This window comes from Thermobia domestica, chromosome 8 (assembly GCF_964235325.1).
Source record: "Thermobia domestica chromosome 8, izTheDome1.hap1.1, whole genome shotgun sequence".
In the NCBI taxonomy this organism is placed as follows: domain Eukaryota; kingdom Metazoa; phylum Arthropoda; class Insecta; order Zygentoma; family Lepismatidae; genus Thermobia; species Thermobia domestica.
Genome location: NC_137461.1, coordinates 265,808,100 through 265,822,708, shown reverse-complemented (window position 1 = coordinate 265,822,708; position 14,609 = coordinate 265,808,100). Strand labels below are relative to the sequence as shown.

The window sequence follows — 14,609 nt, the reverse complement described above, 5'->3', positions numbered from 1 at the left end:
TAAAAAAAATCGCTTCGATTAGACACATAAAATGTGATTTACCTTATTTAATTTTCCTATGTCAAAAAAAAAAGTTCAAAAGCGATGTATATGAGGAAGGAGAAACACATATGAGTAGGAACATGAAATTTTCGTTTTATTTTATCCCTGAAATCGGTGTTATTTTTTTGCCCAAAATCGATGTTATTTTTCGCTATTTATTACAAGCAAATAAGGGTTATTTGCTTTATTCCGTAATGGTTTTGAAAAACAAGTATATTGTAAACATAGAGAAAGTGGTCTGTGAAAGCTAATTAAAATAAAATATAATTTTAAAATTAAACGAATAGTTTTAAATTCTGACAAATTTAAAAGTATAAATTATATTTTTGGGTTGACCATCTGAGAAAAAATGGTTTGATATCCCTCCTAAACTTGGACTTATTTAATGTATGGTTTGAATATATATACATATGACTAAAAAGCACACTGCAGTGTTTCTTTACATTTTCTTCGCTTCAAAAAAATTAATTCACAATATATTTATTTAAAAAGCAATTCATACGATTATCAATATACATCTTTACTTAATGGCGAATTTATAGTTTCTTTAATAATTCTTATTTTGCAAAGGACAAAATTGTCAATATTTTCACATTTTCTTCTTTAAGGTTTCCTCCTTACCATAACTGCGGAGTTGTATTCTGAAAAATATTTTTTAGAATCAACATTGGAAGCTGGCAAAGATATTGCTTCAAGAGCACAAGCAGCAAAATTTCACTGACCAACTGGTCTAAAAATAACAGGACTGATGGTCTTCTGTGAATCACATTTCGGTACAAAGTAAACTTGTGTTATTTTATTATTATTACTGGCCAACATGACGATTTCGTGAATCTATCACTTTATGCAGTCCGTTTCGGTGTTATTTTGAAAAAAAAAATGTACCAAATTTGCGTTATTTCGCGATTTTAAAACATCAAAAACGGCCTTCTATCATATATTTAGGTATATCTATATACTTTACTTTGCCTCTTTAAAATTTTCGATGTTATCGTTAAAACGAAAACTTCACGTCACTATATATCAGTGTTCAAATAGTAATAAATCTAATTACTTTGTAACGAATTTCTTCAAGAAGCGAAGTTCAATACATTTTGTGAAATGAGGATTTCATTTACTTTTTTTTTTTCATAAAGGGGTTCCACGGGAAGGCAGAAACTTGCTCATATGTTGCCAGTTAGGAGCGATTGGAAGTCATTGACAAAGATGTTGTAGTACATCGAAATGATTTGAAAGAATATTTTTATATTTTCGGATACAAGGTAAGAACGTTTATATCTCAGTACCATTTTAAAGTTAATTATTTAAGCTATTTAGAAGCTAAACTGCTTTGTCTCAATATCTATAAAGGTAAAGACCATCCCGATTAGTGATAAGTTATAAGACCGTGGATCTAAGGCTCTACACTCTCTACACTTCAGTACATGCAGGAGGTGTATGATTAGTGTCACACGAAACTGCCTTTACTCACCAAGTTTTAGGGTGCTCAATTTATAGAGGCTGGATGAATTCCTAAGCACATTGGAACGAGGGTAGAACGATTAGCCCTTTGAAGACGGGCATGGCATATAAACACACAACATATTGTTCTGTTGAGAACGGGTGTGTTATACAAACATATCAGGACCGACAGCAGAAGTGTGGTATATAAGCCTCATTTGTGTTTAATTGGTCAAATAAGTCACTCAATACCCAATCACAGCCTTGGATGACTTTTAGACTTTTTTTTTTTTTTTTTTTTTTTTTTCGTCTCTGAAGGAAGAGTGATAGCCGTCCTAAAATCCTTTAAGAAACTGGTGTTACATATAAACACACAACCGATCGTTCTGTTGAAGATGGATGTGGGTATATGAACAAAATCTGGACGGCTTTATTGGTATGTATATACATGAATAAATTTAATGTAAATAATGTTTCTTCTCTATATGTGGGTCATGTATACTTTCCATGTATCATGATGTAATGTCACGTAGTATTAGTACACTTTGCACACACAACTTTATTGATTTACTTACGATATGAAACATAACTGAGCGAGTGTCAGAGAGCGAAGGAGGTTAGAAGCCCCGCAAGGCTTGTTTTATTCTCCCTTTTTCACAATGATAATACAAGTGAGATTACGTCACAATCGAGTGGTGGAACTTCAATGTAAATTTAACCTCACCCTTAGCCAAATGGGAAATTTTAAGTGCTTATGACAGATCCAGTATACTTGTAAATCCAAAATTCTTTTGGACTTACATTAAAGAAAAAATAAATAAAAAATTCGGTAGCAGTATTCTAACTCACGAAGAACGTCAATTATATGTCGAAAATATATGATGCTAATATATTTATGCAACACTTTCAGGTCTCGTATAACAAATCTGAATATGAACTTGAGCTGTTGTCGCATCATGTTAACTCTGATCTGCTTAACGAGTTTACATTTACTCATGTTAAAGTGGAAGAAGCCATAGATTCTTTTAAAAAATTTAGACCTGAAACTTCGGCAGGATCTGATAAAATCTCACCATATATAATCAGGGTTTGCTCCCAATTATTAAACTATCAATTACAGGCGATATTTAGTACGTTATTAGCCAGTTCTTACTTTCCAACTAGATCGAAAGTTGCTGATATTGGTCCAATTCCCAAGGATAACAGAAATAATATTGATATAAAATGTTACAGACCAATCTGTGCAACCGCCATGATATTTGAAATTATTATCCCAAAACATATCTGTTCACATATTTAAGCAATTAATTCCCAAAGTCAGCATAGTTTTCTACCCAGAAAATCAACAGTAACTAATTTTGCTGAGTTCACTCAGCCAGCAACAAAATGTGCTAAAAAGAATCAAATAGACAAAATCAATCAGATATTCTTGTAACTTTTTCAATTTTTCACATATCCTAGGTATATTTCTATCTTCATGTCTCTGCGAACGGAGACATCGTGTATGCTACAGAATTCTCCTGGCTTCTAAATTTGTGGTTCATTCAGGTATTCCGCAAGGTTCAAATTTACGATCGTTAAGGTATTTTGTATTTATGAATCAATTATCTTATGTAATAAAGACACAAAAGCTGTTATATGCAGAAAATTAAAAATTTTATAGTGCCATAGATTCAGAGAAAGACTGTATCAATTTTTAAAATTACATTAATGGACTTTCTAATTGGTGTAAAATAAACTAGAATTAAATACTGAGAGAATTATACAAAAAAAAAAAAAAAAAAGGAATTTGAACGTCATACAAATACATACATTTGCATACAGTTGACCTATAAATTTCTCGTTCGATACTCATCTGAGTCAAATTATAAATGAGGCTTACAAAAAATTCGGTTTGTAATGAGACAAGGAAGCGAGTTCAAGAATACTAATGTGCTTAAAACTCTATACAGTGCATATGTACGGCCTAAGCTAGAATGCACGTTGATAAACTGAGAACCTACTCTGTAGGTCCAAAATATTTACACCATTTAGAATCAATTAAATCCAAGTGTATGCGTTATTTAGTATACAAGAATATGGCGTATGGAACTCGGAGGTTCAATGCCGCAGTCACAAAAGCTCTATTGACTTATGTCTTTAGCCAACTGAATCGAGTTCCTACTTTGTATTCCTATTTTTAGCAAGATCCATCTTAGTATTTTTTTCCCATCTATGCTCGGGTCTCCCTAATGGTCTGTTACTGACTGGATCTTGGTTGAGATAATCGTTCTAGCAATATATTGTAAAAATAAAATAAAAATAAAAATGTGTTTCTTTTCAAGAGTTAACGTGTGGAATAACTGATATATGGGCGAACGGACATAATAACATTACAATAATTGTAAGTTCCACTCGCGTGATCCTAATAAAACCGGAAATAGAAGGAATTTATTATCACTCCCGCTTTCAATATTTATTTCCATAAAAGGAAAACGGTAATAGGAAGACGCAAACGTTTTTGTAATATAGATTCAGTATCTCAACGATAGGTTCACTAAGAAAACGACTGTCCGAAGGTAAGACATTTACCTATCGATAGAGGTCTCATTAAGCTAAACAAAAATTACATGGAAACTGCAATTCCTCATGCGTAGTTTTTGAGAAAATCGAAAAAAAAACTATTTTTTGTAAAACCTAACAATTAATGGTGAACGGTAGCCCCACAATCTATTAAGATAAAACTAATACTGAAGAATACATAAATCAAGTTTTTCATTATAACTATCAAAACCACAGTTTATAATAGGGTTAATAAGATATAACACAAAATTATGATTAACTCTTAAACCTTAATTGGAACCTCTATACGGGACTTAGGCATTCGTTTGTCCGGATACTCTTCCGAGATATCTGAACCGTTCTTCACCAAATTTAACATAATGATTTGAGATTGTACGCCAAGTATCGTAAGTGGTCGAATGTTCCAATCGGACATACCATTGAGGAATAAATACCGAAAAACGGATTTCCGAAATGCCTGAATCGTTTTTCACAAAATTTAACTTGGTGATTTGAGATTGTGCGCCAAGTATCGTAAGTAGTCGAATGTTCCAATCGGACATACCATTGAGGAATAAATACCGAAAAACGGATTTCCGAAATGCCTGAATCGTTTTTCACGAAATTTAACTTGGTGATTTGAGATTGTGCGCCAAGTATCGTAAGTAGTCGAATGTTCCAATCGGACATACCATTGAGGAATAAATACCGAAAAACAGATTTCCGAAATGCCTGAATCGTTTTTCACAAAATTTAACTTGGTGATTTGAGATTGTGCGCCAAGTATCGTAAGTAGTCGAATGTTCCAATCGGACATACCATTGAGGAATAAATACCGAAAAACGGATTTCCGAAATGCCTGAATCGTTTTTCACAAAATTTAACTTGGTGATTTGAGATTGTACGCCAAGTATCGTAACTAGTTGAATGTTCCAATCGGACATACCATTGAGGAATAAATACCGAAAAACGGATTTCCGAAATGCCTGAATCGTTTTTCACAAAATTTAACTTGGTGATTTGAGATTGTACGCCAAGTATCGTAACTAGTCGAATGTTCCAATCGGACATACCATTGAGGAATAAATACCGAAAAACGGATTTCCGAAATGCCTGAATCGTTTTTCACAAAATTTAACTTGGTGATTTGAGATTGTGAGCCAAGTATCGTAAGTAGTCGAATGTTCCAATCGGACATACCATTGAGGAGTAATCACCGAAAAACGGATTTCCGAAATGCCTGAGTCGTTTTTCACAAAATTTAACTTAGTGATTTGAGATTGTGCGCCAAGTATCGTAAGTAGTCGAATGTCCCAATCGGACATACCATTGAGGAATAAATACCGAAAAACGGATTTCCGAAATGCCTGAATCGTTTTTCACAAAATTTAACTTGGTGATTTGAGATTGTGCGCCAAGTATCGTAAGTAGTCGAATGTTCCAATCGGACATACCATTGAGGAATAATAACCGAAAAACAGATCTCCGAAATGTCTGAACCGTTCTTTACCAAATTTAACATGGTGATTTGAAATTGTGCGCCAAGTATCGTAAGTGGTTGAATGTTCTAATCGGACACACCATTGAGGAATAATCACCAAAAAACGGATTTCCGAAATGCCTGAATCGTTTTTCACGAAATTTAACATGGTGATTTGAGATTGTACGCCAAGTATCGTAAGTAGTCGAATGTTCCAATCGGACATACCATTGAGGAATAAATACCGAAAAACGGATTTCCGAAATGCCTGAATCGTTTTTCACAAAATTTAACTTGGTGATTTGAGATTGTGCGCCAAGTATCGTAAGTAGTCGAATGTTCCAATCGGACATACCATTGAAGAGTAATCACCGAAAAACGGATTTCCGAAATGCCTGAATCGTTTTTCACAAAATTTAACTTGGTGATTTGAGATTGTGTGCCAAGTATCGTAAGTAGTCGAATGTTCCAATCGGACATACCATTGAGGAATAAATACCGAAAAACGTATTTCCGAAATGCCTGAATCGTTTTTCACAAAATTTAACTTGGTGATTTGAGATTGTGCGCCAAGTATCGTAAGTAGTCGAATATTCCAATCGGACATACCATTGAGGAGTAATCACCGAAAAACGGATTTCCGAAATGCCTGAATCGTTTTTCACAAAATTTAACTTGGTGATTTGAGATTGTGCGCCAAGTATCGTAAGTAGTCGAATGTCCCAATCGGACATACCATTGAGGAATAAATACCGAAAAACGGATTTCCGAACTGCCTGAATCGTTTTTCACAAAATTTAACTTGGTGATTTGAGATTGTGCGCCAAGTATCGTAAGTAGTCGAATGTTCCAATCGGACATACCATTGAGGAATAATAACCGAAAAACAGATCTCCGAAATGTCAGAACCGTTCTTCACCAAATTTAACACGGTGATTTGAAATTGTGCGCCAAGTACCGTAAGTAGTCGAATGTTCCAATCGGGCATACCATTGAGAAATAATCAGAAAAAAACGGATTTCCGAAATGACTGAACCGTTTTTCACCAAATTTAACATGGTGATTTGAGATTGTGCGCCAAGTATCGTAAGTAGTCGAATGTTTAATCGGACATACCATTGAGGAATAATCACCGAAAAACGGGATACTCATAGACTTAAGCTTAAAAATCATCTGGCGTGCAAATTCTCATTGTAAACAATTCAAAATAGATTTTTGAGCATTAGAAATAGGGCGAAGCTCTTTTAGTTTTGTTAAGCAAACACAATTTTTGAATGCGAAGCAAGCGTAGCGAACAAAGTTCCTTTTTTACTCGAATTAGGCTTTCGTTAGTTCGGTTAGTCCTCCGAGATGCATGAGCCATACTTCACCAGATTTAACATGGTGATTCGAGAGCGCGGGTAAAGTGTCCTACAGAGCAGCATGTCTCGATCGGACATACCATTGAGGAATAATAACTGAAAAACGGTATGCCCATACAGAAGCTAGGAAAAGCATCTGACACGAATTCTCATGGTAAACAGTGAAAAATAGAATTTTCAGCATCAGAAATAGAGCGAAACTATTTTAGTTTTTTTCTGCGAACATAAGTTATCAAAGTCAAACTCTGATATGCCAAATTCAACTATTTGCATGTCGTGTTCGTTCATAAAAACAACTGATACATTAAAAAATTCTATGAATAATAAATAAAGGTCAATCACTTCGTTCCAAATTTGCAATTAATGCATAGCTGGTTTAAATGATTCGAAGATAAGAAAGGCAAGGAAAGGTGGTTGTATAAAAATAAATATGAAAACACACAATGACCTATATGATCTATTTATCTAGTAGCAGTATTATTTGGGGCCGAAACTATAATTTTTGGAACCTTGTCATTCGTTGAAGCCGGAAGTGTTAAAATTACTTGACTCTCCCATTCACGTACGTTTTTCCCACTCAGCAAGTAAGTATAAACACTCGTTATATGACACGAAACCAAGTAAGAGAGAGAGAAATTGTTTTACTGTATGAATGTATAGGTTCTCTTTCTTCCTTATCACACAAGATAAAGTCGTTCTCCTTATGTGTTATTTCAGAAGCTCAAAGGCTTAATCTCTTAACCTGTAGCCACTCAACATCATATAAATGATGTAACCAACCTTACCGGCAGAACCTATTGGTCAATGTGTTCTAAACTCCCAGAAACAACTGAAACATTTTTAAAATATATATATAAATATTTATAACGCATTACGATCTAACACGAATGGAAGGATGGATCTCTTTTATCTTGTTAGACTTTCAATATTGTAAATTTGGGAACATTATTTCCTTTCCTGTTCTTTAGTGTTAGAACCTATTACTTAATTTTCGCAGACTAACATGACAACACAGAAAATTGTCAGCTTTATCGACTGTCGCTCGATCGATCATATGTAATCCCCACACTGAGTTCGGTGATATTCTATGTCACCTACCGAGCAGCAGAATTGTACAGCAACTGTACATGAGGAAACATAAAGACTTTTACAAGCGAGGCTCTTAATTTCTATTTTGAAAGGTTGGCAAACCTATCTTTATAATTGCTTTTATTACTGAATACAATATGCCCGTTTTATTCTTAAAAACGGTATCTGTTTATTGTCTTATCTAACGCATTTCACTGATGTGAAAAATTAAGAATTAATGATTTAATATGTGAATTTGTTATCATATCAATCAAAAGCACTTGCGTTACCTGGAAGAACTTCCTACACTGCTGATGGAGGCGACATCTGTGCGTCGGTCTCGTACCACACTCACACCATCATCATAATCAAACTCCGAGGTATCAGAGTCCGATAACCTCGACGTTGTGCTAGGAGGAGATAAGTGGTCGGTTGAAGTAATGGTGGAAGCTGCCTCTGTGTCCAGGTACATGTTCCGTTTCTGGGAATAGAAAGAAAATAAAACATACATTTAAATGAATGGGCCTTAGTTTTTTTCTTTTTTAAATAATAAAACATACATTTAAAGAATGGGCCTTAGTTTTTTTTCTTTTTTAAATAATAAAACATACATTTAAAGAATGGGCCTTAGTTTTTTCTTTTTTAAATAATAAAACATACATTTAAAGAATGGGCCTTAGTTTTTTTTCTTTTTTAAATAATAAAACATACATTTAAAGAATGGGCCTTAGTTTTTTTCTTTTTTAAATAATAAAACATACATTTAAAGAATGGGCCTTAGTTTTTTCTTTTTTAAATAATAAAACATACATTTAAAGAATGGGCCTTAGTTTTTTCTTTTTTAAATAATAAAACATACATTTAAAGAATGGGCCTTAGTTTTTTCTTTTTTAAATAATAAAACATACATTTAAAGAATGGGCCTTAGTTTTTTTTCTTTTTTAAATAATAAAACATACATTTAAAGAATGGGCCTTAGTTTTTTCTTTTTTAAATAATAAAACATACATTTAAAGAATGGGCCTTAGTTTTTTCTTTTTTAAATAATAAAACATACATTTAAAGAATGGGCCTTAGCTTTTTTCTTTTTTTAAATAATAAAACATACATTTAAAGAATGGGCCTTAGTTTTTCTTTTTTTAAGTAATAAAACGTACATTTAAAGAATGGGCCTTAGTTTTTTTCTTTTTTAAATAATAAAACATACATTTAAAGAATGGGCCTTAGTTTTTCTTTTTTAAATAATAAAACATACATTTAAAGAATGGGCCTTAGTTTTTTTCTTTTTTAAATAATAAAACATACATTTAAAGAATGGGCCTTAGTTTTTTCTTTTTTTAAATAATAAAACATACATTTAAAGAATGGGCCTTAGTTTTTTTCTTTTTTTAAATAATAAAACATACATTTAAAGAATGGGCCTTAGTTTTTTTCTTTTTTAAATAATAAAACATACATTTAAAGAATGGGCCTTAGCTTTTTTCTTTTTTTAAATAATAAAACATACATTTAAAGAATGGGCCTTAGTTTTTTTTCTTTTTTAAATAATAAAACATACATTTAAAGAATGGGCCTTAGTTTTTCTTTTTTAAATAATAAAACATACATTTAAAGAATGGGCCTTAGTTTTTTATTTTTTAAATAATAAAACATACATTTAAAGAATGGGCCTTAGTTTTTTTCTTTTTTAAATAATAAAACATACATTTAAAGAATGGGCCTTAGATATTTTCTTTTTTAAATAATAAAACATACATTTAAAGAATGGGCCTTAGATATTTTCTTTTTTAAATAATAAAACATACATTTAAAGAATGGGCCTTAGTTTTTTTCTTTTTTAAATAATAAAACATACATTTAAAGAATGGGCCTTAGTTTTTTTCTTTTTTTAAATAATAAAACATACATTTAAAGAATGGGCCTTAGTTTTTTTCTTTTTTAAATAATAAAACATACATTTAAAGAATGGGCCTTAGCTTTTTTCTTTTTTTAAGTAATAAAACGTACATTTAAAGAATGGGCCTTAGTTTTTTTCTTTTTTAAATAATAAAACATACATTTAAAGAATGGGCCTTAGTTTTTCTTTTTTAAATAATAAAACATACATTTAAAGAATGGGCCTTAGTTTTTTTCTTTTTTAAATAATAAAACATACATTTAAAGAATGGGCCTTAGTTTTTTCTTTTTTTAAATAATAAAACATACATTTAAAGAATGGGCCTTAGTTTTTTTCTTTTTTAAATAATAAAACATACATTTAAAGAATGGGCCTTAGTTTTTCTTTTTTTAAGTAATAAAACATACATTTAAAGAATGGGCCTTAGTTTTTTTCTTTTTTAAATAATAAAACATACATTTAAAGAATGGGCCTTAGTTTTTTTCTTTTTTAAATAATAAAACATACATTTAAAGAATGGGCCTTAGTTTTTTTTCTTTTTTAAATAATAAAACATACATTTAAAGAATGGGCCTTAGTTTTTTCTTTTTTAAATAATAAAACATAAATTTAAAGAATGGGCCTTAGTTTTTTTCTTTTTTAAATAATAAAACATACATTTAAAGAATGGGCCTTAGATATTTTCTTTTTTAAATAATAAAACATACATTTAAAGAATGGGCCTTAGTTTTTCTTTTTTTAAATAATAAAACATACATTTAAAGAATGGGCCTTAGTTTTTTTCTTTTTTAAATAATAAAACATACATTTAAAGAATGGGCCTTAGCTTTTTTCTTTTTTTAAATAATAAAACATACATTTAAAGAATGGGCCTTAGTTTTTCTTTTTTTAAGTAATAAAACGTACATTTAAAGAATGGGCCTTAGTTTTTTTCTTTTTTAAATAATAAAACATACATTTAAAGAATGGGCCTTAGTTTTTCTTTTTTAAATAATAAAACATACATTTAAAGAATGGGCCTTAGTTTTTTCTTTTTTAAATAATAAAACATACATTTAAAGAATGGGCCTTAGTTTTTTCTTTTTTTAAATAATAAAACATACATTTAAAGAATGGGCCTTAGTTTTTTTCTTTTTTAAATAATAAAACATACATTTAAAGAATGGGCCTTAGCTTTTTTCTTTTTTTAAATAATAAAACATACATTTAAAGAATGGGCCTTAGTTTTTCTTTTTTTAAGTAATAAAACGTACATTTAAAGAATGGGCCTTAGTTTTTTTCTTTTTTAAATAATAAAACATACATTTAAAGAATGGGCCTTAGTTTTTCTTTTTTAAATAATAAAACATACATTTAAAGAATGGGCCTTAGTTTTTTCTTTTTTAAATAATAAAACATACATTTAAAGAATGGGCCTTAGTTTTTTCTTTTTAAAATAATAAAACATAAATTTAAAGAATGGGCCTTAGTTTTTTTCTTTTTTAAATAATAAAACATACATTTAAAGAATGGGCCTTAGATATTTTCTTTTTTAAATAATAAAACATAAATTTAAAGAATGGGCCTTAGTTTTTTTCTTTTTTAAATAATAAAACATACATTTAAAGAATGGGCCTTAGTTTTTTCTTTTTTAAATAATAAAACATAAATTTAAAGAATGGGCCTTAGTTTTTTTCTTTTTTAAATAATAAAACATACATTTAAAGAATGGGCCTTAGTTTTTTTTTCTTTTTTAAATAATAAAACATACATTTAAAGAATGGGCCTTAGTTTTTTTCTTTTTTTAAATAATAAAACATACATTTAAAGAATGGGCCTTAGTTTTTTTCTTTTTTAAATAATAAAACATACATTTAAGGAATGGGCCATAGTTTTTTTTTCTTTTTTAAATAATAAAACATACATTTAAAGAATGGGCCTTAGTTTTTTCTTTTTTAAATAATAAAACATACATTTAAGGAATGGGCCATAGTTTTTTTTTTCTTTTTTAAATAATAAAACATACATTTAAAGAATGGGCCTTAGTTTTTTCTTTTTTAAATAATAAAACATACATTTAAGGAATGGGCCATAGTTTTTTTTCTTTTTTAAATAATAAAACATATAAAACATATAAATATTTAAAGAATGGGCCTTAGTTTTTTCTTTTTTTAAATATCTTTAAATGAAAGAAGATAGCACACAATTTAACAGTTATTTTCAAGTACTATGTGCGTAAGTTATTAACATGTATATAGAATCGGTAGTTTGATTTAAGAAATTTGGAACATATCTCTTGCATATTATTAACAGGAATAATCAATTTTTCTTGAATTGTATATAATCAACCATTTCATGCAAGTAAGAGAGAATTTAAATATATAATTAAGTAAGCAGTGAAAGTTTTTTTTAACACTACACCGAGGATGATGGCCGCAACCGTCGAAACAAAATGCGATTTTTCTTCATTTGAAAATGTTGCAAATTAAGTCTTACCAAATGTAACGAAGAACTGAGAAGAACGAATATAACTTCAGTTTGTCAGAAGATTTTTTACAATAATGATCTTTATTTTGCATGTTCTTAAGAAAACTGTCCGAACGACGTTTTTGCAGAGATTAATATGTGTGTAATGCTGATAAGCACCAAAAGCGTCTCTGGATTTGGACACTCGTACATATCTTCCTCGTACATATATTCCATTTTCCTTCTTCTTTAGAGAGAAAACATACTTCTTTTAAAATTCATCCCTATTCCATTTTCCTTCTCTTTTTAGAAAGATAACATAATTCTTTTAAATCCATCTCTATTCCATTTTCCTTCTTCTTTAGAGAGAAAACATACTTGTTTTAAAATTCATCCCTATTCCATTTTCCTTCTCTTTTTAAAAAGATAACATAATTCTTTTAAAATTCATCCCTATTCCATTTTACTTCTCTGTTTAGAAAGATAACATAATTCTTTCAAAACCCATCCCTATTCCATTTTCCTTCCCTTTTGACAGATAATATCATTCTTTTATCTTTATTATCTTTAAAATTTATCAACTTTCATTCAGCTAACAATGCAAGATATATCACTGCTGAACTATTGACATTCATTCATTTGTTTTTTGTATCTGTTTTCTTATTTAATGTAAGCGTTTTAAGGTTTGATCTTTTGCACCTTAAAAAAATAATTTATTTAATTTTAGTGAAAGAAAATTGCGACAAAATAGAAGAAATCATAGATAAATAGAATAGAAGCGTAAGCGTAATTTTAATTATTGATATGAAAGCTTTTGTGGAGAAAGAATACAAAGTAATATGTGATTTTGGGAAAAGAAGAAAAAATCAGGAGTTGATTTAATTATCTTTATTATGAAGTAATTGTAAGGAAGTTCATTTTATTTTGTGCAATGGACTTAAAGAAGTGCATTTCGTTTCACTTCTGCATTTTCTTTCTTTTTACATTATAATGCATTCTTTGTTCACGCTTGAACTTCACCCATGAGAACTATTCTGATAACGTATTCTCACATATCTATGATGATAATGCTCCAGCCAATGAGTACATGTGGAGACGAAATGAATTAAAATTCGTATGTTATGAGGAGTTGGAAACTTCATTTTACGTCTGGGTTCTAAACCTATGGGCGTGGCTTCGCTAGAGAAGTGGGAAGAGCCATACCCTATTCTTCACGATGGTCGTTTAACGTAAAGACCTACATCATGTGTCGTGGTTAATTTTTGTTATAGAATTTTTTTATTCCTTTTTTTTACCTTTGTGTAAGTATGTAGAAAGCTAAGAATATCACTAATATAAGTATGATAAATTGGTCCATGTGTGTATTTAATTCAGGATTTCTCCTCTGTGCATGTTATGTGCATAATAGTTCGTGGTAGTACATTTTATCTGTAATTGCTTAGTCCATAACTTCTAATATAGTAGTTTATTGCGGTTTGTGGTGAAGTTGGAACAAAACTTTTATTTGTTTGAATCGCATCACAATTTGCGGGAAAACAGCATTTGTGTACAGATAGCCTTGTACGCATTCAGGTTAACATTAGCGAAGCTATTAATGCGCAGGTGCTGAACGTATTCCATGTTCGATCTTGGTTATCACGTTGGTTTCTTTTGTCATCCGTAAAAATCATTATATGATGATCTATTGTTTTTGCAGGATTCGCTAATGATTGACACATGTAGTTCAATCCACGTGCAACTAAAAGATTAACTTTAAAGATCTCTGTTGAATAAACAGATAGACTAAACAGATTACAAAATGATAAAAAAGAGACTTCAAAATAATTTAAAGAACCAAGGTGGTTCTGGATACGATATTTTCTCATATTCCAGTCTCGTACTGGCTGAAGTGGAATCTATTAAAAAATGTATTCAGGAAAAATATACAAGAAGACAATAAGTTACATACTGAAACATTTAAATATGAAGAATTAGGAAAAAGAAAAAAGACTAGTATGAAGTTTCGAAAAAAAAATTAAGTTGGGAAAAAATACAACTAACTGGTAACATGACCATTTAGAACATGCATGTGCAAACTGGAACAGGGAGTGAGCCAATCACAGAGGACTTACTGGTATAGAGGGAAGTACGCATTCAATGCTGAAACTCGCTCATCATACACTAACATCACATGGACACAAAATTTGTTATAGCGGTAACCAACATATTTACTAAAGAAAGGCGGAAAAATCTATTTATTTACCATTTTAATGAGAAACTTGACCCTTTATGTTCTGGACTAGTCTCTCAGTGTTCAGTTTCAGCTCAGATGTTCCAGCACGGAAAATATTTTTAA

The 14,609-nt window shown here is 30.4% G+C and overlaps 1 protein-coding gene across 10 annotated transcripts in view; it reads right to left on the bottom strand.

Moving 5' to 3' along the window:
* The window catches only part of Rim (Rab3 interacting molecule), a 516,869-nt gene that overhangs the window by 99,827 nt on the left and 402,433 nt on the right, over positions 1-14,609 (bottom strand). For all 10 annotated transcript variants that reach the window (XM_081769756.1, XM_081769757.1, XM_081769750.1 and 7 more), the window contains one exon: positions 8,223-8,413. In XM_081769756.1, the coding sequence (XP_081625882.1) occupies positions 8,223-8,413 (191 nt within the window). The remainder of the gene's footprint in view (positions 1-8,222; positions 8,414-14,609) is intronic.